This window comes from Juglans microcarpa x Juglans regia, chromosome 6D (assembly GCF_004785595.1).
Source record: "Juglans microcarpa x Juglans regia isolate MS1-56 chromosome 6D, Jm3101_v1.0, whole genome shotgun sequence".
NCBI classification, from domain to species: Eukaryota; Viridiplantae; Streptophyta; class Magnoliopsida; order Fagales; family Juglandaceae; genus Juglans; species Juglans microcarpa x Juglans regia.
The window spans coordinates 531,810-556,958 of NC_054604.1; the positions used below are offsets into that span (position 1 = coordinate 531,810).

Genomic DNA, 25,149 nt, shown 5'->3' on the forward strand with positions numbered 1-25,149 from the left:
CCGGTTATCCATAACTAATTCCCTTTTTTTTTTTTAAAAAAAAAAAAAATCCTACTTCCAAAACGATCTCTCAAGTCTTTCAAATCCAAAACCCTAGTCGTCACTACGAATTTGCGACTGCGAGTCCGTCGTTGTTTGCCCCATCTCTCTCTTTCAACTCCGAAACCTACGATATGTTTCGGAGCCGATTAATCTTTTTGCTCAAGTAGTGGTTTCCCCTGAAGAAACTTTTGAAGCTAAGGCCGAAGTAGGTAGAGCTTTCTCTCACTTGATTTCACTATATGGTCAGCAAATGCAACCCCTTTTGAGCAACCTCTCTCCCACACATGCTAATGCACTAGCTGCATTTGCCCCAAGAAGCTGAAATGTAGTTATCGAATTACCATTCTTTCTCATAAGTTGTGGGCCCTGAAAGAAGATCACCATCCCTATACTAGGTATGCATAAGACTTTGGGGGAAACTAATAATGAGTAGCATTAAATAAGGAAAATAGATGTCCACAGAATTCATGTTAGGTTGGCATTTTTATACTTCACCAATGCTTACCTCTGGATTCAGTTTGTGATTGTAAATTTTTAGTGTTGGCATTGTACACTTGATTTGATATTGCTTCAACTTGTGTTGCAGATGAAAGAAATCAATTTTCTCCCCAATTTCAGATTCAAGATGTGAAGAATAGTAGCATTGTATTAGTTTAATTAGCTATGATGTATTATTATTTGTTTTGTTCTTTCTAAATTAATATTTTGCATTGTTATTTATTTTGTTATTTTTTTAAAGATTTTAAAAAGTGTTTAAATTATTATTTTTTAAAAACAATTTGGGCAATTTAAGCATGATATCATAATTTTTTTTTAGAAAAAAAGTGCTATAAAAATAATTTTTAAAGTTTAAACAGTTTTTTTTTTAAAAGTATTAATAAATGCGGTTACAATTCAGATATTCGGATTTATAGCCAAAAAATGAAAAAAATATCTAGATATCTAGATTGAATTTAGTTATTTGTCTGAATTATTTGCAGTTTAAACTAGATAGATAACCATCTAATTTTTAGAATCTAAATCTAGATCCGGTTGCACAGCTCTAATTTTACTAATAGTACGATATTTATTTGAAGGGGGAGTGCAATTTTACGTACGGATGAAGCAAGAGATAAAGATGCCAAATATTTAAGGGTTATCTTGATTTTGAAAGGTATATATGCTTTCTTTCTTTTCTCCAGAACTGACAAGTTGAAGTGAACCCCTGCAACGATCATGTGCAGGAGGGATTGTACGTATTAATCTTGTTCTGGACCTAATTACGCGCGCTCTGATCTTCCATTTAAAGGAATTATCAAATTTGTTTATATAAGCTTCTTTTCCCATATCTTTATTATCAGCATTCAGCAGTATCTTTTTTAACTTCCGATAATAAAGTCATTTTTATTATCAGCAATATCTTCCATTAATTACATTAACACACTTGTTTAATTGCACCAATTAGCTAAAAATTAGTATTCATTTTTATAAGTTTAATGGCCGCGAAAGGCCAATTAATATTTTTTAATTATGAAGTCCAAGATTCTGATGATCCCTGCAGCTTAAAAGTACGTACGTACGTACTACTAGTTTTTGAGGATCTGTTTTCCTTCAACAAAATCGACTTCTTTTAGTTAATTAATATAACATATATAGAGAAATGAAAATAGAGGTAAAAATAGTCATAAATATTGCTTGTTTTTTCCATAAAATGATAAGCAAGCTAGCTAAGTACTAATGTTGCAGGCACTGCCTTCTTCGTGATTTGCTCCACTCGAAGACACCTGAGTGATACTACTTGTACTGGAACTTGAAGATGACGAAGAACTCGAAGAAACAGGACCCAAATCATCAGTCTTGTATTCCGTCATAAAATCAAATAATCTAGGCGGCTGAGCCATTACGTCCACGACATTCTTAATTATTTTGTTCTCTGAACTCGTCTCATGAATAATAACATCATTGTTTTCAGTACTTCCTTTTTTCGAAAATATGCGACAGAGAACCCAATTGTCCAATTGATCCAAAGAATTCTGCAAGAAAAAATATATAAAACCCATGCATTAAGTGTTTCAGAAATAAGTCGCGTACTGCTACATTCTTGAAATAAAAAAGTACATATAATATACATACATACATACATACATACATACATATATACATACATACATATATATATATATATATGCAACGACATTGGGTGGAAATTCACCTGGGTTGAGTTATGTACCTGTGAGAAAATGCAAGCTGCAGTTCCTGCATCGACAAGACGGTATTCATGCATAATCCAATCAGTTCTCAATCCTAGGGAGGGCTTCCCTCTGTAGAAAACCAGTGTCTTTTTCATTCCCACCACATGATTCTTTGTAGAAGATAGGATCTTTTTGTCTGAGCCAGCTGCCTTCCAGTAACCAGAATTAGTTGTTCGTTTGGTTCGGTTCCCATTCCGATATCTTGCTTCCTTATGGCTGAAAAAATACATCTCTTGCTCCAAATCACCTGTATATATGTAGAAGAAGCATTAATTATATATATATATATATATATATATATATAGATTACGTGTAAGCTAGTTTACATGCATGCTGCATTTTCATTAATGCTGAAAAAATAAAGAGTACCGATTAAAACTCATGATACTAATTAGAACATCATGATGCATGCAGTTCCGTTTTTCAATAATAATAATAATAATCAAGTACCTGGCAAATCCCAAGGATCGTAATCGCAGACATTGATCTCAGGAATAATGATTATTGAGGCAGGCAACGGGCAGGAGAAGACCTTGCACTTTAAGTACTGGAAGACGATCTCTTCATCTGTTGGCTGGAAACGGAAACCGGGAGGCAATCTGGTCACTACTGCACCATTTTGAGCAAACCTGAACTTGTCCATGGAAATTGAAACCTCGATGATCTCCCTGTAACTTTGCCACCTGATCTGTCAACAAAAATCAGTGGAAGTCAAAGCAACCCCATTTTGGGCTTTTATAGTAGCATGAGAGTATATATAGAAATTAAGAGATCAGATCATGATGAGTTATGCATGCATGGCAGCTAGCTGGCTGCTGCATGCGTTGTAGAAGAAGAAAAAGAGATATTGGTCGTGTATGGATGGTAGTGGTGTTCAGAACGAGCGGGCCAGATCAGAAAGTAGCTAGAGATAGATCAAGACAATGTGATCACTATATTATAACGGCCTGCAGATTCAATTTGATTTTTGAAATTAATTAAACAATTAAAGTGCACTTTATATTTCATTTCCTTTCCTTTAATTTTTCTACGATCGAGTTAATTTATACCCATAAAATATTTCTTGACCTCCTCATTAATTGGGTCATGATTATTCTATTATCAATTATGGCATGAATTAGTATATATATATATATCAGCTAGCCCCATGGTTTTTGTGGAGATTGGCTAACTACTCTAATCCATGATCTATTACTGTAATAATTATAAGCAAGACAGAAAGGTGTTAGCTAGCTAGCCACAATATTAATTTGTGCTAGCTTATAATAGTTCAAAAAGATTGGTCCATATTATAATTGGAGCTTGTTGAAATTATTATAAGGGGGGGGTCTTACATATATATATATATATATGTATGTATGTATATATATATATGTATGTATGTATAGTTTCACTGATCTACTCGCTTATATATATAGCCCATTAATTCTTCTAATTAGTACATGATTAAGGAATTGATGATCAAATGATCAGACTTGATTAGAACAACATCAAATAAAAAGTCCAAAGTCGTGATCACTAATTAATTATACGAATATCGGTGGCTAATCCATTAAGTTTCTTGAAAAACTAAGGGTCCTTTTTACCGATCAAGAATCTTAATTATCTTTTATCCAAGAATAAGGGTATGTATGTATGATCTATGTGCATGATCCAATTTAAGAGTTTATGCATGTGCGTACGACATGAGCAACATAATATATAAAAATAACTTATATATATATATAATTTGATCATATATATATCACATTAATATTCACCCATAGATATATCATATTATATATTAATGTGGATTGCTGGCCTCTGCATGCTTAAATATTGGCCATTAACTTCAAGAGTAAGAGAAGCCATATATGCATGATCTTCCATCTAAAGCAACTCGACTAAGTTTTTCTTTGAATCTCAAAATGATCATCCACAGACCAACTTCTTATATATTTGATGATCAATATTAGATTTATATATGTTTTACTCCTTCAATTTTGCTTTCTCTTTTTTCTTTTTTCTTTTTTAAAAGTAAGCTTTAGCTTTAAACTATGAATTAAACATGGAGGGATGAGTCAGAAAGGTAGTTGACGTAGGTGCCGCACTTCAACCCCACCGCGGGCAATTAGCATTTTTATAAAGATCAGCGAGCGATCGACGAGCTAGCTTTCTTTCTTATAATTACTGTTTTTTCATATAAATTTATCAATTTAATTTGTTGGGTTGATTTTAAAAGATCGAGTTAGAGTTTCGAATGACTAAAACGCATGCATGATCATAAAAGCAAATGCTTTTGGGAAAAAGCAAAAGGCAGCTAGCTTAGACAACAGCAAGCTGCCATAACAAGCAACATTGATCTGTCAACTTCGATGATTGCTTGGTACTTTCCTTCGTTGTGAAGATCATGTTAATATTAATATTGCTTTTATACGTGCATGCATGCATGCATGCATGACTAGATCGATCAGATATTCCTGATCATAACCTTTTCAAAAGTTGCCATGCAGTTTTTTTACATGGTTACCAATAGTATATTTCTATGCTGCTACTCGTACCGATGTGTACATCGAGTAGATTGATCCTATCGTTAAAGATAATTATGTAAGTGAGATTATTTTATGTGAATAAATTATGCCAACATGTGAATGAATATTATGTTTTGTTACTAATTCTTACTTATTGTGTGATTTTCTTCTTAATTGTGGGAAAAAATAATTGAGATGTAGTTAGCCTCTGAGGAATCTTCTTCTAGTGACATGAATATATTTACGCAGGTCCTAGGAACTAAGTCTAGTTTGGTAAGAGGATTAGGATGTTTAGAACTAAGTCATATTGATTCTTCCTCCATGACCTCGACTTCAGAGTTAATAATCTTACCAAGGATTTGGACGCCGCACGCCAAGAGATTGAGCATATGAAGTCGAGACAGCAGGAGTTGGAGGCTCTCTTATCACGACAGTCTGATTTAGAGACGCTTTTGCAGGAGCGACAAAGAGAGTAGGAATAAAGAATACGTATTGAAGCTCAAGAACAAGTACAGAGGGAGATGCTGGTCCAGATGGAACGTGTTATGTCACTGCAACAAGATCACGGCGGGCGGGGAAAGAAGAAGAAATAAACCCTATCATTGTTCAAAACTTTTGTCGTCTAATTTTGTAACTCTTTAAAACATTTTCATGAGATGATACTATTTGTGGTGTAATATGATATAATTTGTACTTTCTAATTTTATGAAATTATTAGTTCTGATCAGTACGTTTAAATGTAACCAAAGAATATTCAAATATGGTTTTACATTCGAATTAATGTTCAAACATAATTACACAGGCGTGCGATATATACCTTCGAATGTATATACTCCACAAATATTCGAACATACTCCACAAACTTCCAAACATATTCTATTAATGAAAGTTTACACATTAGTTTTCTATTTCAGATTATTTAAGAGTAAAAAAATATATCCACGCCGAATTAAATTGTAACGCCCCATCTCCAAAGGATCAAGGAGTTTCTGTCACCTAAAATTACACCTCAACAATACAGTCATAAACTCCAAACACTCAATGTCACATAAAACTCATTGGGTCAAACCCATTGCTCCAATATAATTAATTTACGATTCCATAATAAAGGTCAACATTCCAAAATACCAAGTACTCAACAAAACAAAACAAATTTACTAAATAAAACTCTCCAATACTCAAAGTATCATTGTTGATGCATAAAAAATCGCACAACAAGCCGAAAGGGAAGAAAGAGTCATTCCCAACCTGCTGTGTTGATTCGGCCCTCGATTAGTGTGGTCTGGTACCCCCGATAGTGGTTTGGTGCAATCGTATGGTGTCGGGGCATACAATCATGGCGGTGTATAGAAAACAAATGCAGGGAAAGTAAGAGATTGAGACACAGATATTTACGTAATTCGGTATAATGCCTACGTTCACGAGCATCTAGGGATGATAAATTCACTATAATATGCTTGTTTACAGTCTCTCATAGCCTCTCATTGCTCACTGTACAATGGAAATCATGAATGTATTTGCTAGAGAAGACCCCTTCACTGAAGCTCCATTTCCAGAGGTTGAAGAAGAAGTCGAAGTCGAAGTCGAAAAAGACCCCCATGTCATTTGGCCCTTTGCTTTTTATCTGATCATTTTCTCATGTGCGCCTCTATAGTAGTGAGTGAAGTCCGCTTTGCATGTCTGACCACCTCTTCTTTTTCCACTTTCTCCTGACATTGCCCCTTGCGTCTTGACACACTCTTCTCCCTTACCCTTCCCGCTTTTCCTCATATTTCTTAGTGGTGGCCTGGTGGGCTGAGTCTAGTCTTGGATCTGGATATTTTATTCTCTTCAATTGCCCATGATTCTTTAGGGCAATTTGTCCCAACAAAGACCTTGAGAATCTTTAAGATAAAATATGAGACCAAGGTTTTCCATAGAAATCTATGAGAAAATAAATTTCGGGCGTTGGTCCTTGCTTGTCCACTTCACTTGCGTTAAGCGATAAAAAAACTTAGAAACAAATAAAATTTGATGCGAGACATCATATCTACTTTGTACTAAAAAGAGTTTTACAATATTACGTATCACGTCAAACCAAATCAATTTGTAAATTTACTTTTTTAGGATTTATTTGTAAATCACCTAGTATTTCTCAATTGAAAAAGTCAAACCACGTCAAACACAAGTATTTTTATTTTCATATTTTGAAGAATTGTCGAATCATTGCTCACTTCCTTTGTGATATCCCATATTGAATAATAAGAGTAGGTGATATATGAGATTCTTTTTTCTTTTTCTTTTTCTTTTTCTTTTTTTTTTTTTTTTTTTTTTTTTTTTTTTTTATAGAAGGTGGTATATGAGATTCTACATTGCTTAAAAACAAGAAATTATTATTATTTATAATGATTCCAATAGGATTCTAATTGTATTGTTATACATTATATATATATATATATATATATATTATATACTAGTGCAGGAGCAACGTGCTAAGCACATTTGTCTAGTTTAGTGAAATGATTATTTTTAAGAAATAATATGGTTTTTATAAAAAAAAAAAAATCAATTAATAATTTAATTCATAGACATAATTTAATAATTCTGTTCGAAGACAATACCATCCTTATACACAACACCAACGAAGCCACAAACACAATATTAAACAGAAAAATAATAACTCAAAAAGAGAAAATTCCACACGACATTTGTTTTTTAGATGATTTTTATAATACACTCACAATTTATGTTAGGTTGTATAAATTGTATGATTTGCTTGGTTTGTGACAAAAACTTCTCCAACACACTCACAATTTCATAAAATAGTGAAAGAATTATATAACAAATGACTATACAAAAAAAATAACAACATACACTTACAAAGATTATAAATAGAAATATTCAGACTCAACCAAAGACCTGAAGACAAACGACAAAAAAAGAACTTAAGAAATTTAATAAAAGACTTGAAGCCATAAAAGACTATACAAAGCAATTGAAATTTTTTACTTTTGAAATATGTTATAAAATGTGTTGGGTGAATATAATTGTTGGGATTACCTGACGGACTGAAATAAATGACAATAAATAAAAAAATCTAGAAAATATTTTATTTAGAAAAAGTTTCAAAATCAATATTACCGTACACTTGTAAAGATGAAACAGAAATCTTCAGTTCTGAAAGTCTTTTAACTGACGAGATCTGAAAGCTAATCATAAAAAATAACAATAATAAGCACTGCAGTAACAAAAAAAAAAAAAGAAAGGTAGAAAATACTATACTTAAAACAAATAAATGGGAAAAGAAGAAATGAAAAATAAAATTAAGAAGCAAAATTTTTTTCTCGGAAGATTTAGACGAACGTACGGCGTTAAATTTTAACAAAAAAACAATAAAAACCGTTAAAATAAGAAAATTCCGTTTCATAGGCTTTTTATATATATATATAAAGAGATATATTTGGATGAACGTACGTATGGTATTGGAGAAGTGTGTAAAGTTGGGCATTCATATATTTTGGAAAGGAAATCAATTTCCTTAGCCTAAAGTACTATTCATTTGAATCATATTCTACTATTATTTGTTGAATGTGTAACTTAGCGTTCTACTTAATTTCATAATGGATGCAACTTAGATATTCTTAGTATAGTTTTTTTTTACTATGTATTGTTAATGCCTTTGTGATTGGATGCTTTGATAAAAGACTACGTCGATTTTACTACTTCTCGCATTATTCAAGTTCGTCGCAGTTTATTATATATAAATGACCATTCATTTTAGCTCTCTAGCATAACCTTTCACATTTAGCAAGGAGAAACAAACGATACTCAATTAGGAGAAAAATGTAAAAGATAAAATATCATTATATATATATATAAATATATATCTCACACGAGAAATCTTAGTGATCTAGAACCACTTTTTATAAGTCAGATCGATAAAAATATATATAAAGCAATCAAATAGTACTATAAGAAGGTCACTACAACAAATATATATGGTCTTTTCTTACAAATTTTCTTCTCAAGATATACATTCGTGGTAAATAATTAGCTGATGATACGAAAATTGTTCGTGGAAAAAAAACTAGCCTTTTACCATGAGATCACGTTGGCAAGTAAAACTTTGTGGGAAAAAATATTTTTGCAGCGACAAAAAGGTTTTATGTGGCTACTTTTTCTCGCCACAAATAGTCTTATCAGAAATAATAATTCCTCGTTTGTTTTTAGTTTTAGCGACGACATTATTAGCTTTTGAGGCAACTTTTTTCTCACCGCAAATAAACTTACCTGAATTATTTTTTCTATTCCGGGTTATTTGTTTTTGTGGTGACATTTTCAGCTTTTGCGGCAATGTTTTCAACTTTTGCGGCGATAATAACCAACCGCAAAAGCTAATAAAATTTAAACCTTCATTTTCCCTTTATTTTTTTCCCTCCAGCCGTCCCCCCTCTCTCTCCCTAATCCCTCTTCTCCCTCAAGCATCTGCCACCCACAACTCAAGCCACCGAGCACAGCCCGTCGCCAACGACCCCACTTCATCGACCACCTCCTCATCCTCCCCTCCGGTGGATGCTGATCTCTCCCTCCCTTTTCCTCCCAGTAGCTTCTTCTCTCTCGGGTTTCCCATGGTTGTCGTTGCCTGGCGCCGTCTCCGCTATTGCCCACGCCACCGCCACCTCACCTCGACGGCCACCCCCTCCTTCTCCTCTAGCCCCCACGCCAATCTCTTTCATTTTTTCCAAATCTGGCCTCACCGCTCTCTCTCTCTCACAAATCCATATCTCTGCTGCTAGGGGCGCCATGCTCCACCACCTACACCTCGATGCTGTCTCCAATCCTTCGTCGGAGCCCCCTTCTCCTCCATGCCTAGCCCAACAGCCCGAGACCCTCCATTTCTCCTTTGCTTTGTTCGCAACCCACGGCCACCAGTTCTCCCTAGCGCTGCCGTGCTCCTCTCGAGCCACCACTCTATGACAAGCAACCACCACGACCACCCTTATTAGCTCCCCCCCCCCCCTTCTTTCTCAGTTTCTCCCTCCAAAACCACCCCTCTCAACCAACAACACACTTGCTAGACTAACGGGGTTGATCCACTCACTAAGGTAGGAGAAACAATAAAGGCTACAAAAGGTGACTTAACAGCAGTATTATACCCATAAATTTATCCAAGGGTTCTTTCTCTTCTGCATTTTGTTTTACTGAAGTTGCATAATCTTGGGAGGACAGTGGTAGAGCTATGGAATTTCATGGGCACACCAGTAGATGTGCAAAAAGGTTTTGAGCATGTAACTAGCTTAATTTCTACCTCGGTAAATGAGGTGTCAAGGCAAGGGTGCCTTGCTCTTAATTTCATTTAAAATGTGATGCTTAATATCTTTAATTTTCAAGAATTGCTTCAATTTAGACACTACTATTTAGTAGTTAGTGATGCTTTATATACTGTTGAGCTGTACAGTGACATGCACAATGTAAGAATAAGATACCAAGCTTAACCATAGCATAAGTGAAGTGACTATCACTTATGCTATAGTTAAGAGGAGCATTTAATATTATTGCTTAGTTTTCTTGGTAACCAAATAGGGGGTAAAGGACTGATGCTGTATTTGTGGATTGATACTTTATTTTCTCTTTAATTGATAATAAATTCATATATTGTGTGAATTCCTTTATAATTTCTTGTAGTTGCTACTATTAGTGATGTATTATCATCACATTATGTGTAATCTTATACTAAGTTTAGTTGCTGCCATAATGAATTCATATATTATGTGTAATCCTTTATAAATTCTTGTAGTTGCTGCTATTAGTATATTATTATCATCAAACTCTCGAGGTTGTTGCTAATAGTATTGTAGTCAAGTTTGTTGAAATAGCATTTGTTTGCTCCAAATCATCCAGGTATATTTCTTTCTTTTGAATAGAGTTAGTATAAGCTTTTATAATGTTTATGCTTTGGATAAATAGGTAAGAATGGCTATTCCTTCCCATATTTTCATGTTTTAAGTGTCAGAATTGATTTAAGTGTGAAGTTTGTTTTCATGGCTATTCATTCCCATGTTTTCATGTTCATTCACTATCATCTTAGAATTGTACTGGTAAAAATGGATCATCTGGATATATTCTTGGAAGTTGATTGATGAAATGTCTTGCCAAGACTCTTCCTCCTCGTCTTTGACCTCTTAAGCCTTTTCAGTTTGTAAATGCATGTTGGAACTTGCTAGAATATATGTTTTCCTTGCATATCAAAGATCATTTATCACATACCAGGGAAGGTCAGTCCTATTTTATTTTCTAGCATTTCTTCCTTATACCCTTTATCAATCTTTATAGGAAGTGTAAACCAACTTACATACCTTTGTTTCTATGAATTCTCCTTTTCATATTCAAATTAGAAAGCAAATGATGATACATAAGAGGCCAGAAGCTCTTATATATTCTTAACTTGTTCTATATTCTTAGTTACATATACATAGAGAGGATTAGAGTTGTGCGCGAAGAAGGAAGAAGATCAAAGAGACACTACAATATTTATTGCTTTATGTATTTTTTTTTTTTTGGATAGGTTTTGGATGATATAAATATTCATATGTTTGTAATTTTTCTTAAATTGGTAGTTAAATTGTGTCTACTTTGTTGAAAATTAAGAAAATGAAAGAAATATAATATATGCTTCATTTTAAATTAGGTTGAAGTATGTTGTGTAATTTTTTAAAATTTACTTTGAGATAAATAGAACTTATGGGCACTTTTGCTTTTTTGGGGATATCTCATAAAAATCATCTATTATATGCTTTTTGAACTTATCAGTTGTCTTCAAGTGCAGCACTTAATAGTTTAAAGTTGTTGCAAAGGAAATGAGAATTGGATTAATATCTAGGAATTGGTTTCTAGCCTAATTGGGGACTGAAAGACATACCAATAAGCCCCTAATATTTGCATAATTAAAAGGCTTTGCAATCAAGTATGACTGAAAATGACCAACAATCAATTCATGGATCACTACATAAATTGGAGCACACAAGAGTAGCAGTAATTTGTTTTAAGTGATGTGTCTAGAATCGGAAATATGTATACAATAGTTAGGCACAAGGATTTTGTTATAAATATTATTGACCGTGTTGGCTTCCCTCTTATACTCCCCTATTTGCAAACATTGCAATAAGGCCTTGATTGACTAGCCAGTAGAAGATGTGTAAAACGGTTTTGATATATATAATTTACATTTCTGATTTTTTTGTTAAAGTTCTTCAGTTGTTGGTTTTATTAACTGAATAGGATTTTGCTGTTTAGTTGAGCATGTTGTATATATGATATTTTTCCGACGGTCAATTGGTATTTTGTACCTTCAATACAGTGAAATTATAGTAGTTTGATTGTAAAACTTTGTGGGAAGACTAGCAATTTCTAGAAGTAGGTTTTGTGGGAAAAATACTTTTTAAGAAAAATGAAGTTGGTGGGAAATACTTATTTAGTGACTTTTGGTTAATTCCCACGAAATTTAGACATGGAAACAAGTATAATTGCCACGATTATTATTCATGGGCCAAATGATAGTCTGCAAGCATTTTCTGCGACACCAATCATGGGTAGAGCTATATTCCACCACTTTAGATCGTGGAAAATAATGGTCTTTTCCACGATAGAAGGCAATATTTATATCTATTTGTCATGAAATTTTGGATGTTTTATCCGCCAATATTGTCGTGGGCAAAACCATTTCTTTCCTAAGAATATTATTTTTGTAGAAAAAGACTCTTTCTTCACTTGTTATATGCCACAAGTCTCCTATAGAGCAAATTGGTGGCAAAAAAATTTTTTCCACTAAGATTATACTTTTTTCGACCACACTCACTCTTAAAAAAAGTAGTATTTGTTATAGTGGGTGTGAATAATACATTTAGTAAAGTGCTTACATTTATATAATTTAATTCAAAAGAAAAATTTTAAAATTTAATATTACAAATTAAATCTTATTATTTAAATTATATAAGTTGAAAATATAATAACTCATACTATGAGACTATAAAGTTTGAAAAAAACAACTGCTAGCGTAAAAAGCAATTTTTTTTAAACAATCAAACTAAACTTCATTAATCATGAAAAAAGTCTTTTTGGCAGATGTTCATCTTTATTGCATGGCCTCTTTCCCTACATGATTAGCATATTTGGATGTCGGGCCAAGTTGAGATGATGAAGTGAGTATTATGAGATCTATCTAAAATATATTTAGATGTTAAGATGAGTTTATATATATTTATAAAAAATTAAAAAATGTTGTGAGTCCTACGTGTAAAAATGTGTTGAATTGAAAAAGGTTGTGAATCATATGTATAAAAATTTTTTGAGTTAAGATAAGTTTAGTGATTTGAGAGTTGGGTGTTTAGATATTAGACTCAGTTTAAAATTAGACTGAATTGAGTTGATTTTAGTTCAGTCCAATTTCTAAACAGGACCTTAATGTTCAATAAAAACTTAAAAGGATATGATAAATCATGTTTTAAATAGATTCGTTGCAAAATGTATGTATGGTACTCATGAAGATTGATAAAAGAACACATTAGTCCGACACGAAAGTGAATGACATGATGATACATCTTGCCACCATTAGTTGTGGCACCCTATTTCTCCCGATTTAAAGTTCTAATATTATGATAAGCACGCTTTGAATCCAATCTTAATTAGAAATTGTTTGATGCTCATGTATTATATTTTAAAGGAATATTATTTGTATAGAGTTAGGTGTACAAGCTCACATAATCCATTCAAAAAAATTGACAAATTTGAAACTCGCGTGGTAAAAAAATAAAATAAAACTAGATACAGTTTTAAGGAATGTAAGCCTCATGTACTACTTTTGAAAAAAGGAAGACCCATCATTATAAAGTGAATTTTTTTCATGTATACCTTATATTTGTCTACTTTTTTTAAAAAAATATACGCGAGACTTATACACTACTGTATAAATCATTTTTCAAAAATAAAATTTTAGTGCTGGACTCTATTTTTTCAAAAAGAAATTTATGTATTAGACTTGCACACTTTAAACTGTTTTTAGGCTCAATCTGGCAAGGTGATGGGACGTATTGGGCCTAAGAACCGGCTCGTTTAAATCGTCACGCATCTAATGGAAACGGGCAGTCTACAAATCTCATGATGCAAGCCCAGTTCTGTCGGGCCCCGTATGCCGTCTTCCTCCGTCTAGAGACCCCGTTTTGTTTTTAGGGTTTTAGAACTTCGAACTTCGAAGCGCTGAAAAGTGAAAACTCTAGCCGCTGTAATTCCTCCGTCTACAAATTCAAAGGGTTTTTAGGGCAGTCTACAAATTCCTCCGTCTAGCCGCTGAAAACTCTCACTCTCTCAATGGATCCTTCGCAACTCCAATCCAATGAACTTGCGCAATTTATCGCCGTAAGTTTTCTTGAAATCTGTTTTTCCTTTGGCTGGTTTCCCAAGAAACCTGAGGCAAAGAACAGAGAAACTCTAAAAGATTGCGCTGTTCTACTTCATTGAATGCTAGAATGAGAGATTATTCTTTTTCATTACTTAGGCAAGCGTACTTGGTGAAATCGAAAAGGCCCTTTCTTATTGATGCACGAGCTTGTTGTTGGGTGATATTATCCTATGATTTTGAGTGTATTTGGTCGCTCCTATTCCAGGACTTGAAAGACAGTATCCTCTACGATGTATCATATGCAATGGTTGATACATTTAAATAGTTTGAAGAGTAGAATTACCTATAAAAAAAATAGTTTGAAGTGTAGAATGATTGCTGGTTGCCCTTCATTTTTTTTTAGGTTGTTATTCGGTTGTGTTATTTAAGGTTTGATTGCTTAATGCATTGTTAGAATTTTGATTAGGTTTGATGGAACTGATCATTTATCGCTGTTTTAATGCTGCTTATAATTTATTGTGGTATCAGAATCCTAAATTCGTGTTTTGTCTCCACTTTGTAATTTCCCAGTTAAGTATTATTGTGGTTTATTGGTGTTGCGTGTATAAGGGAAGTGAGAAAATGGTCGATCATCTCATGCTTCACTGCAAGGTAGCCAATGCTTTGTGGAACACTATTTTTGGGTTGTTTGGGCTCAATTGGGTCATGCCGTATAGAGTGTTAGACCTCTTGGCATGTTGGAAAGATAGGTTTGATAGCTCTGACTGGGCTGCTCTATGGATCCCATCTTGTATTATGTGGTGCACATGCAGCCAAAGGAATGATCAGACTTTTGTGGATTGTGAGAAGATAGTTGTCGAAGTCAAGGATGTTTTCTTTAGGACTCTTCACTTTGAGATGTCTGGCAAGTCTTGATTTTCTATTTCTAGTTATCGGGATTTTTTATTGCTTTTCTCCTTTTCTGATTAGAAGTATATCCTGTATTCTGCACGTGTGCCTGGATAACATCTTTTTTTCTTTTTATTATTGATAAAGCGTAGGTTACTTATCGAAAGGAAATTGTTTCTTCTATTAGCTTAAGCTTTTAGTTTAAGCAGTGATTTTTTTTTTTTTATAGGTAAAAAGAAGTTTTATTGATCCACGTAAATAGGCAAAGCCCAAGTACACAGGAAGTATACAAGAAAAAGCCTAATTACAAACTACGTGCTACTAATAGTAGCATACAAAACATTAAGCAGTGATTTATAATGTCTTCTTCTCATTCCTGCTTCTTATGTAAGATATAGGTATGGTTTTAAGAGCAACTCTGTCTAAACTGTGGAGACTAATTCAGTCCATCACACAAGCTAGGAATCTTCTTGGAGTATGAGATTACCTAAAATAAAACATATATTATGAGGTCAAAAACATTAGCGGTCATACCTGCCAGGATGTAGCCTAATGGTCAAAGGTATTCAGGTAGGGTTTGGGATTAGCTATAGACTCAGATATTATAGATTCGGTTCTGCACTAGGGTTTTCCCTGGATTAGCTAGTACATGGTTTTTGGTGGGTGGGGTAATGTATCCAGGTTTTATTCCCAAGGGTGGCTCCAAAGGGCCATGACTTGGCGAGGTTCCATGCTGGAGAAAGCTGGAAAAAGAGAGAGCAGAGAACATTTGTTAGGGTGGTGATTCGTTATTACTATTGTCATTGTCAATAGTAATAAGTTGTACTCATACCAAGTTGCTGTTTATATTATTCTATTTCGACTGAATTCATGGTGGGACTCACTATAGTTTGTATGACTATTGCACCCACCCATGGGTAGCCTAGTGGTAAGGGCGAACTTGTGTGCTTGAGCCCCATGTCATAGGTTTGATCCCCCCCGGGATGAAAATGCGATTTAAGTAGGAGGCCATGGTGGTGGGTTGTTGTGCTAGTCTCTCCTGGGGTTTAGGTTCCATGGGTGAGTCCTAAGGGCTCTGCCTTGGGGTGGTTCCCTGTCATAACAAAAAAAGAGAGAGAGAGACTATTGCATACTGATTTAGCTGTCATAGACTCAACCCTTCTAGGAATATATGCATGATATCATGATATATTGTGGTGGTGATGGTTATTATGATTGCTATTATCAATAGTAACTCTTATCATTACCAAGTTGCATTTACGATTTATTTTACTTCCTTTTGAATAAGTTGATGCTCATTATGCAGCAAGAGAAGGAAAGAGCAATGGTTAATGAGATGGTGGCAAAGCTCACAAATGTCTGCTGGGACAAATGCATCACTGGTACACCCGGAAGCAAGTTTAGTTCCAGTGAGTCTAGTTGCCTTTCAAACTGTGCGCGGCGTTATATGGATATGAGCATCATTATTGTGAAACGCTTCCAGAACATGCAGTGAAGGTCTAGGAGGATTGGCATTATCTCTGTTACAAGAACTGGTCTTTTTGCCTGTCTTTTTTGGTTAAATTGTTGGTTGAAGATGCTTTGAATTGTTGGATAGATCTCTTTCAAATTTGTTGAAAATATAAATTAAGGTGTCTTTTAATTTTATTGCACTCTAGAACATATACCCTGAGAATTTCGTGCTGCAAAAATTGCATGTGTAGTTGCAAACGGTAGCATGTTGTAGTTAGTTAACCCCTAGGGGTTGGTTCAAAGTGGTAAAGGCTTTGAGTTTGGAGGTATGCTTACCAGGTTTAAGGTTTAAATCCCCTTGAGTGCAAAGAATCTTTCGGGGCCAATCGGACTGAAGGATTTTCTCTTTGAATTATCTAAGGTGTGGGAAACTTTTTGCAAATGGCTTATGTACTTTCAAATGAGTTAGGACACTGTTCCTGGACACCTAGTGGCAATATAAAAGAGAACTGTTATATCTACAAAAGAATTACACAAAAACAATCCTACAAACTGATGTGGTTTCATTCGATCTGTTAGATTTATTTTATAATAAAAGTAAATTTACAATATGACGAATCACGTCAAGTCATATTAGTTTGTAAGATTACTTTTGTATAATCACTTTGTGACTGAAGAAAGGCTTCAGGTGATAACAACATATCAGAAAGAGAATAACTTTAGACCGGTCAGTCTAATAATCCTCAAATAACAGCCCTCCAATGGGTTGCCGACAAGTAGACTCTCCATTCTAATTTTTATGTTCCTGCACCCCACATGAAAACTTGAACCCAAGGAACTCATCCTCTGCCCTTCCCCCCGTCTCATCCTCTTGTATGAAAGCCATCGTCACCACCGTCGACCCTATGTCAAAATTCACAGAACTCGCCGAAATCCTCTCCCCCACTCCCCGAGGCTCTCCTCCATCTCCCATCCTCTCGCATGAAATCCACCCCCAATCATTTCGTAGATCTCGAATTGCCGTAGTCATTTCGATTAGAGTTATTTTTGGGTGCATCTTTGCCTTCTTTTTACCTCACAGACTCTTCAACTCCGTTTCGCTAATACAAAACCGCCGAATCAGCAAATCGGATCTCCAGGTTCTGATCTTCGTGCTTTAATAAATCAGTTAGAGCATAATTCAAATTTTTATTTTTAAGTGGTTCTCATGTAGCTTTCATTTGTCCAGTTTTTCTTTCTTCTTTTTCCTATTAAATTCTCTGAATTTGAGGAGTTGGCTTTATTTCGTACCTTGGAGTTTCTTAAAATGTGGGTTTGATTTCTCATAGTATGTAAAATCTCATGCATATAGACAGGATTTTCCTAGATGCTACAAGCCTACAAGTGAGATTACCTAAAGTATTAAAATTGAATAAACAGATCAAGTTTATCAATAGAAAAAAGTGAGCTTTAGATTGACTTCTGTTTGCGAGTCTAGATTGAATCAGCGTGGCTTGCAAATTACCACTAGGCAAGACGCCCATGGTGTTTGAAACGGGGAGATGGGCAATAGGATATGGGTGACTCCAAATGGGAGATAAGCAACAGGATATGGGTGACTCCAAATGGAAGATGGGTGACATGGAAAAAGACCACAGGGAGATGGGCGACGAGAACGATAGGGAGATGGGCTCACTTTGTCCAAACTGGCATTGGGTTCACTGCGGCAGTGAGGAGAAGATGTTGTTCGAAATCTTTCATTCGGGCTCAAAAACAATTTATGAAGGGGTGAGTAAAAAATTTAAGAAGAAATTCAGTGTAATGAGCTTATTGTAGTTTTTCTGAAATTGTTGATATGGCACATTTATTGTTGGTTGTTTATGCCTCAACAACGAATGGACCGCTCAAAAGCGAAACTCTATCAAAAATTGTGTGCTCATTTTGCTTATGGATGTTGGAGTTATTCATAAAAGAATTAGGAATGATTTTTGGTTTGTGGAGCAGATCATGGAAAATTGTTAGGTACTTCGAATGATGTGATATGATATTCTCAACTTATCACAACATGTCACATAATTAAAATTGTTTATGCAACATCAATTTTAATTGACATGTTATATCCTATGATATAATGAGAGTATCATACTTCTGTTACGTTAAAAACATGCAATGAAATCCAAACAAAGAAAATGCGAGAAAAAGAATCTCAATGTTCCTAAGGATAATTTTAACAAGAATTAACAATGGTAATATATAGTCAAGTGGTATTTTTCACGCTGGTTTAAGAAGAAGGTCCTTCCATGGGATATCTTAATTGGTATATAATATTAAATAATATATATAGTCCGGTGGTATTTTTTGGCATTGGAAACAGTACTAGCACGTGTGAGGATATTAAGGATTAGTTTCAAAGTCGAGATTGGACGGTTGAGCGGTCAAACTCGATCCAGGCATTTCAGAACGAACAATAAAAAAAAAATTAAAATAGTAAAAGCGAAACAGGTCCTACCGGGAGTCGAACCCAGGTCGCTGGATTCAAAGTCCAGAGTGCTAACCACTACACCATAGAACCCTACGTTGAAAAAGCTTCGGGAAATACTTTTAGTAGTAATAATAATAATAATAATAATATGGAATTAATCCTAGCTAGTACACCTACTTAATTCCCGCCTTTATAATTTCGTTCCAACATGATGCCCAGCAATAGCGTCGATCCCACCGTTCAAATTAATTTATTAATATCACTCCAAAACACCAACCCCCCCCCCCCCCCCCAATAATAATAATAATGCAGTTTTTAATTGCTTGATTATTATGAATCAAACTGATAATCTTGATTAAGAGATCTCTGGCCTATTTCGTAAGAAGATATAGCTAGCTAGGACGCGTACGTGTATGTGGGTAATTGATGAAATTGTAGGCCGGGTTTCGAACCCCTTATATATAGCTTTGTACGTACTAGCTAGTTACATGATATATAATTAAGTTGCCAGCATACATATTATTATTTTATACATTTGATGTCTGTGTGTGTGTATATATCTGCAAAATTCCACATTAATATTGATTATTTAATTAATCAGTTTATCAAATCCAAAATGGTTGGATCATGCATGGATTCATGGGGTCTAAAAAGATGACCATCATTGATCTTCATAGATAGAGATCGGCAAGGTGATCTCTCCCACCTCATGCGTGTTACATGCATGCTTTAAAAGTTTTTAACTTTTTCTAATTAATTAATTATTAATGCATGGATCATATATCTTGATCAGCTTTCTTTTATTAATTTTTAATTTAATTTTTTAATTGGTCTAACTTACTGATCAATTTGACCATATATATATGTTAAGATCATTGATCATACAGACCTATTTTACAAAACTCTCAAGATTTAACTTGAAAAAGAAAAACAAAATAACTTAAACCTAAGTAATTTATATATAATGTTGATGATGCAATATAGATCACTTTGGATCCAACGATTAATTTAATTAATATTTAGTCGAATTATCCGAAAACGTACAATGTCAACAAAGAAGATACAATATTTGTAAGATCAATAGTACTGCTACATCTATAAAAGAATTTCATTGGAGAGTAAAAATTGCATATATAACTTGTCCAAAACATCTTTTGGCAATTAAGCTATATATAGGTTGAATATAGTTAGGCAAAGTGTCCTCACGTACCCTCAACCTCTTTCACGAAGCTTGCTCTAATAGGATGCATGGCCAGAATATATATTGATCTCCACACATTACATCTCATGATCCCCGCGCATGTGATTCCCATGATTCTTGTAATTCTCCTAACCAAAAAAAGAAAGAAAACCATGAGTACCTAGCTGTATTCGATTAAGCTCGGAGAGAGAGAGAATAAGTGGTTTTGAATGGGATTATTAGGCTTAGTGCATATACGTATGAAATACTATTAAAGACCTTTACACCACATGTATATATAGCATAATTTGACTTATAAGATAAATTTTAAAAATTAAATCTTATAAATCAAATTAAATTACGTGAGGTGTTAAATGCCTATTTCAAATAGCACTTCTCTATGATATTAATCAGTGGCCGCCATACTATTAATTGTATCCTAGGCACTGTACAATATGTATTTCTGTGTACTCCTAGCTAGCTAGTTTTGTATCTCTCACACACACATATAGATAGATAGATAGATAGATAGATAGATAGCCATTTTCAGCTCACTCTCATTAGAATGGTACTAGGCTATATATAGGAGGAAAGCTGGACTAGAGGGAATATCGATGTTTGATCCCATGTATATATTTATATACTTAAGGTGTTTCTTGGTTGGGCAAGTTAGCACATATATATAGATATCATCATTCGTAAGCCTATTAATTAATAATATCCACCGTGACCTTTCTGCCAACTGATGAGCAAAGATTCGGCAGATCGAGCTCGCCCCTCTCATGCAAGTGCGATTACACATCAAAAGGCTTCTTTTTAGTGGGTTTCTCATCACCATGGCCGAACCAGCTGGAAATCTCAAACCCGTCTGGTTCCCTTCAAGAGCGCAAGTGGCCTGGTTCCCTTCATATCTCATACATCGATCATCCATTAATTGTTTTGTGGGGGCTTTTGACCTTTTTTTTTTTTTTTTCCTTAACTATCTCTGAGCATTTTGTGGTGCGTTTTGCTTTTCCTCCTAATTCGTCGGGCTATAATGGTGTATTCCAAATATGTAATACATTATTGATCTTTTGTCATGGAAGTTCTTAGAAAATTTTAGACATAGGTCATGATTTTCCTTGGAACTGATACTGGACTCTTACTGAAAAATATGAGATCGAATGGATAAAAACTGATCATCCACTAGATCACATGGGGTAAATTGTACATTTGGTTAATTTCCAAAATGAGTTTAGCTATATTGAAGTCTTGGATCGTGATATTGATGGCAACATGCAGATTAAAATGCGGATATTCGCCATTGTAACGCGCGATATTAATGTTACGCTAGCTCTAGTATCGGACTTTTGATGATGATATATAGCGGCTCGAACGGCACCATGCGAAAGAGCTAGGAAGTATCGAGTTTCCTAGTTGTAAACCTTAAAGCCATTCAGTGGGTGACACCTCAGAAAGGACCCCGGTGGGACCCCTAGTATTTGTGTGCATACTAGGAATAGTAGGAAGTAGGGTTATTACTTGGTGAGAAGGGTTGTTTTATACGATGAAAACAAACTAAATAAGGTTAGGAGCAGCATTTTACGCCAAACGAGTGGATAAAGAACCGAAAGCTGTTACTTGATGCTTCACATGACAATATTATTATGCTTGGATGTAACGAGACTTATTCTTTCACTCGAGTCTCCCTCCTGATCACCATATATAAATATTGCTCACGCCCTTTGCTTCTATGCCTGTGCCTTTGAGAGATATGAGATAGCTAGCCAAGGTGTTCACTTGAAAACCCAGCTTTAGCTAGAGAGAGATAGAGAGAGAGAGAGAGAGATCAGCACGAAGACTTTAGGTTTTTAGTTGGAGAGGGTTTAATTCTGTTTGCAGAAATGGCCATTCACCAGTCATGGGCTTTTGCCTTTGGCCTTCTAGGTACAGACACAAAGTGCTATATATAATCAGTATATAGTTACTTTAATTAACGTACCTTTACTAGCTAGTGTTCTTCAACCTATTCCTCCCCATTCCCTATCTTGAATTGATGAACACATGATATATAAATGCCATTATTCAACAACTTACCTTACCTTCTATACTGTTTTCTTGTACCCAATGCAACTTAATGCACATGCAGCTATATATACACAATTTTGAAACTAGCTAGTATCTTTTCATGACGTATGCATGGTTGTATAAAATTTATCAGCTGGAAAAGAAAAAATACCAATGCTAGTAATGACATTCGAAACTTCTCTCTGGCCTACTACGATTTATTTGATATTAACATATATAAGGTTGTAGGAAGGAGATCATAGCTGTATATAATTCTTCAAGGAATTAACTGACATACTCTTTTATTAATTCACGTGTTTTTTTTTATTTTTTTTTGATTTTATTGTTGCAGGCAACATCATTTCATTTATGGTTTACCTTTCTCCACTGTAAGTACTGCTGATCTTTTTCTGTTTCTGATTGCTTAATCTCTTTCTCCATCTCACGGTTACTATTTTTTTCTTTTTTGGGGTTTATGGTAGGCCAACATTCTATCAGATATACAAAAAGAAATCCAGTGAAGGTTTTCAATCAGTTCCTTATGTGGTTGCACTCTTCAGTTCAAAGCTGTGGATCTACTACGCGATGCTTAAGAAGGATGCAAATCTTCTGATTACCATAAACTCGGTTGGCTGCATAATCGAGTCCATCTACATCATGCTGTTCATATTTTATGCAACCAAAAAGACGAGGGTATGTATCTGGCCGGAGACCTTATCGATCCTCCGTTTTCAAATTTTTTATTTGATTACCAAATATATCCATATAATATAGAATTGTAATTGAATAATGGACTAAAACTTGCAGATACAGACTGTGAAGCTTCTTCTCCTGTTAAATGTTTCTGGGTTCAGCCTGATGCTTCTCCTCACTCTCTTCCTAGCAAACGGCTCAAAACGTATCTTGGTTCTTGGATGGATTTGTCTGGTATTCAACCTTATTGTATTTGCTGCACCTCTCTGTATTATGGTGAGAAGTTAATGTAAAAGAAGTTTAATTTCATGGCTACTTTTGAGAAAATCATGTTCCCTTTGAGTTTGATGTATGTATGTTCCTTATAAATGTCATCTTTAATTATCTTAGTTTCATATCGGTCCTAGTCATGACTAATTAATATCCATACAACCATGAACTTATACGTACAGAGACAAGTTGTAAGAACCAAGAGCGTCGAGTACATGCCATTCCCTTTGTCTTTCTTCCTAACCTTAGGTGCAGTGACCTGGTTCTTCTATGGCCTTTTTCTCAAGGACTACTACATTGCTGTAAGTGCAATATTGTACAGTACTACCTCCAACTACTCGTGAATGCATGCATGTTTTTATTAATTCTATGTTTTCATTGACGACGTTACTTATAAATACTAGTCTTTTTGTATATCGATCGACGTAATACAGCTTCCAAATACAGTGGGCTTTATCTTCGGCATTGTTCAGATGGCGCTCTACTTAGTTTACAAGAACACCAACAAGATTCTGGAGGAGCCGAAGCTGCATCATGTACCTGAACACATCATTGATGCAGTTAAACTTACCACAATTGTGTGTTCGGAACTGAATCCTGCAGTTCCGCTTTCAAATATTGTTGACGATAATTACGCAATTGGAGATCAAATTCATGATGAGAAGGAAAAGGCATGACAAGAAACCGGCCAGAAAGACAATATGAATTATGACTCGATCAAAGTAATTTAAGCATGCATTCAAGATCATGATCAGAATGTGTAGTTTTATATTAATTAATCTGTCCTAGCTAGTTGATTAGCGTCTTTTATGTGAAATTTGGTTAATTTGCATGTTGCATGTTGTGTCTAGATCTCCTGTACTACCTACGTAGTCTCCCTCGAAGATCCTCCTAGTCCAATCAATGTACTCGAAGACTTGCCTCAAATTAAGCAAGGGTCTCTCTGTCTAAACATCTCTCGGTAATTTATAATATATAATAAATCGTGTCATGCATTCTATCTATACATATATATATATATATATATATATATATATATATATCCTGACCTGATGTATGGCCCTGCATGTCTGCGAGATTGGAATATTATATATTAAAATATCTTAGTTTGTGTTTTTCAGATCATGATGTTTAATTTATTTCACTAGTTGACATATGGATAGTATATACATCCGATCTGTTATCACTTTGTCGCAAAAGCAAGCTGGTTATCATTCACTTGCAATATTATATATGCTTGGCAGAAATTCCCCCACAGGATCGGCTGGATAATGTGGCCTCTGCTCTGCGCTTTTATATTTATGTATATTAATACGCAATATATATCAAGTTGTTGACTAATGCCAATACTTGTATTCACACATTATACTTGAATTGCTAAAGCACTTGAGATGTTTCTTTCTTTCCTTTCCCCCTCCATAGCATCAACTCCAATATTACAATAGCTAGGTCAAAAGAAACATAACAGTTGCCAAAGCAACATAAAAAGTAGCTTGACATTTTCATGTTTTAAGCCAACCCACTTGTACGCTTTACAATCTCAAGCAGGTAGTCCTTTTAGAAATAATTTCTCCACATATATTGTGAATGAATGCTCTCTTTGTTTTCTGGGTGGAAATAAACAAAAAAACATATAGATAGGAAAAAAAAAAACAGCTCCCAGAAAACCCAATAGTGGATAATTACAGATTCTGTCTGTAGTGTCAAATTAATCACTTGCAAGTTGGGCAGATCAATCAGATATGAATGGCTCCACCATATCAAGGTTTTAGTGGCTAAAGTCCTGGTAGCTAGGGCAGAAAAAACCAAACTGGTAAGCATTATATGTGTTTTACTTTGAGATTGATCTTTTTCTTCATAAACTCTATTTAACAGTACTTACTGATTAACACTTACGCCCAAAAGAATAGGACAGAAAGTGAGATCGCAGTACACATCTACTGATTAATTTACCAATAAAAAAATTGGTATTATATATAGCATGAAATGGAGATAACATTTGT

The 25,149-nt window shown here is 34.6% G+C and overlaps 3 protein-coding genes and 1 non-coding gene across 5 annotated transcripts; 2 read left to right on the top strand and 2 right to left on the bottom strand.

Annotated features, from left to right (window-relative positions):
- Positions 1-1,700: 1,700 nt before the first annotated feature.
- On the bottom strand, positions 1,701-3,121 carry LOC121234035 (NAC domain-containing protein 83-like). 2 transcript variants are annotated; one of them, XM_041129834.1, is made up of 3 exons: positions 2,724-3,121; positions 2,234-2,520; positions 1,701-2,054 (listed from the first exon to the last, which is right to left on the bottom strand). In XM_041129834.1, the coding sequence occupies exons 1-3, from the start codon at positions 2,914-2,916 to the stop codon at positions 1,749-1,751; spliced, it is 786 nt and encodes a 261-aa protein (XP_040985768.1). In that variant the 5' UTR covers positions 2,917-3,121; the 3' UTR covers positions 1,701-1,748. The 2 variants fall into 2 exon arrangements, with proteins under 2 accessions (XP_040985768.1, XP_040985770.1); XM_041129836.1 differs by having other exon boundaries at positions 2,252-2,520; positions 2,724-3,087.
- Positions 3,122-13,922: 10,801 nt separating this feature from the next.
- Positions 13,923-16,691, top strand: LOC121235898 (mitochondrial import inner membrane translocase subunit TIM8). The gene is made up of 2 exons (XM_041132329.1): positions 13,923-14,173; positions 16,351-16,691. The coding sequence occupies exons 1-2, from the start codon at positions 14,126-14,128 to the stop codon at positions 16,537-16,539; spliced, it is 237 nt and encodes a 78-aa protein (XP_040988263.1). The 5' UTR covers positions 13,923-14,125; the 3' UTR covers positions 16,540-16,691.
- Positions 16,692-18,975: 2,284 nt separating this feature from the next.
- Positions 18,976-19,047, bottom strand: TRNAQ-UUG. The gene has a single exon. It is a non-coding gene; the product is annotated as a tRNA-Gln (tRNA).
- A 2,804-nt stretch (positions 19,048-21,851) lies between these two features.
- Positions 21,852-24,148, top strand: LOC121234013 (bidirectional sugar transporter SWEET14-like). Its single transcript, XM_041129808.1, has 6 exons — positions 21,852-22,063; positions 22,536-22,572; positions 22,666-22,876; positions 22,991-23,152; positions 23,329-23,448; positions 23,581-24,148. Exons 1-6 carry the CDS (start codon positions 22,021-22,023, stop codon positions 23,821-23,823), a joined length of 816 nt encoding a protein of 271 aa, XP_040985742.1. The 5' UTR covers positions 21,852-22,020; the 3' UTR covers positions 23,824-24,148.
- Positions 24,149-25,149: the final 1,001 nt, after the last annotated feature.

Excerpts from the sequence above, each read along its gene's own strand:
- LOC121234035 (XM_041129834.1), bottom strand. The coding sequence starts at position 2,916 with ATGGACAAGTTCAGGTTTGCTCAAAATGGTGCAGTAGTGACCAGATTG. Across the intron at positions 2,521-2,723 it reads CGATCCTTGGGATTTGCCAG|GTGATTTGGAGCAAGAGATG; the intron begins GTACTTGATTAT and ends ACATATATACAG. Across the intron at positions 2,055-2,233 it reads AGGTACATAACTCAACCCAG|AATTCTTTGGATCAATTGGA; the intron begins GTGAATTTCCAC and ends TTTTTCTTGCAG.
- LOC121234013 (XM_041129808.1), top strand. The coding sequence starts at position 22,021 with ATGGCCATTCACCAGTCATGGGCTTTTGCCTTTGGCCTTCTAG. Across the intron at positions 22,877-22,990 it reads ATGCAACCAAAAAGACGAGG|ATACAGACTGTGAAGCTTCT; the intron begins GTATGTATCTGG and ends TAAAACTTGCAG. Across the intron at positions 23,449-23,580 it reads TCAAGGACTACTACATTGCT|CTTCCAAATACAGTGGGCTT; the intron begins GTAAGTGCAATA and ends GACGTAATACAG.
- LOC121235898 (XM_041132329.1), top strand. The coding sequence starts at position 14,126 with ATGGATCCTTCGCAACTCCAATCCAATGAACTTGCGCAATTTATCGCC. Across the intron at positions 14,174-16,350 it reads AACTTGCGCAATTTATCGCC|CAAGAGAAGGAAAGAGCAAT; the intron begins GTAAGTTTTCTT and ends CTCATTATGCAG.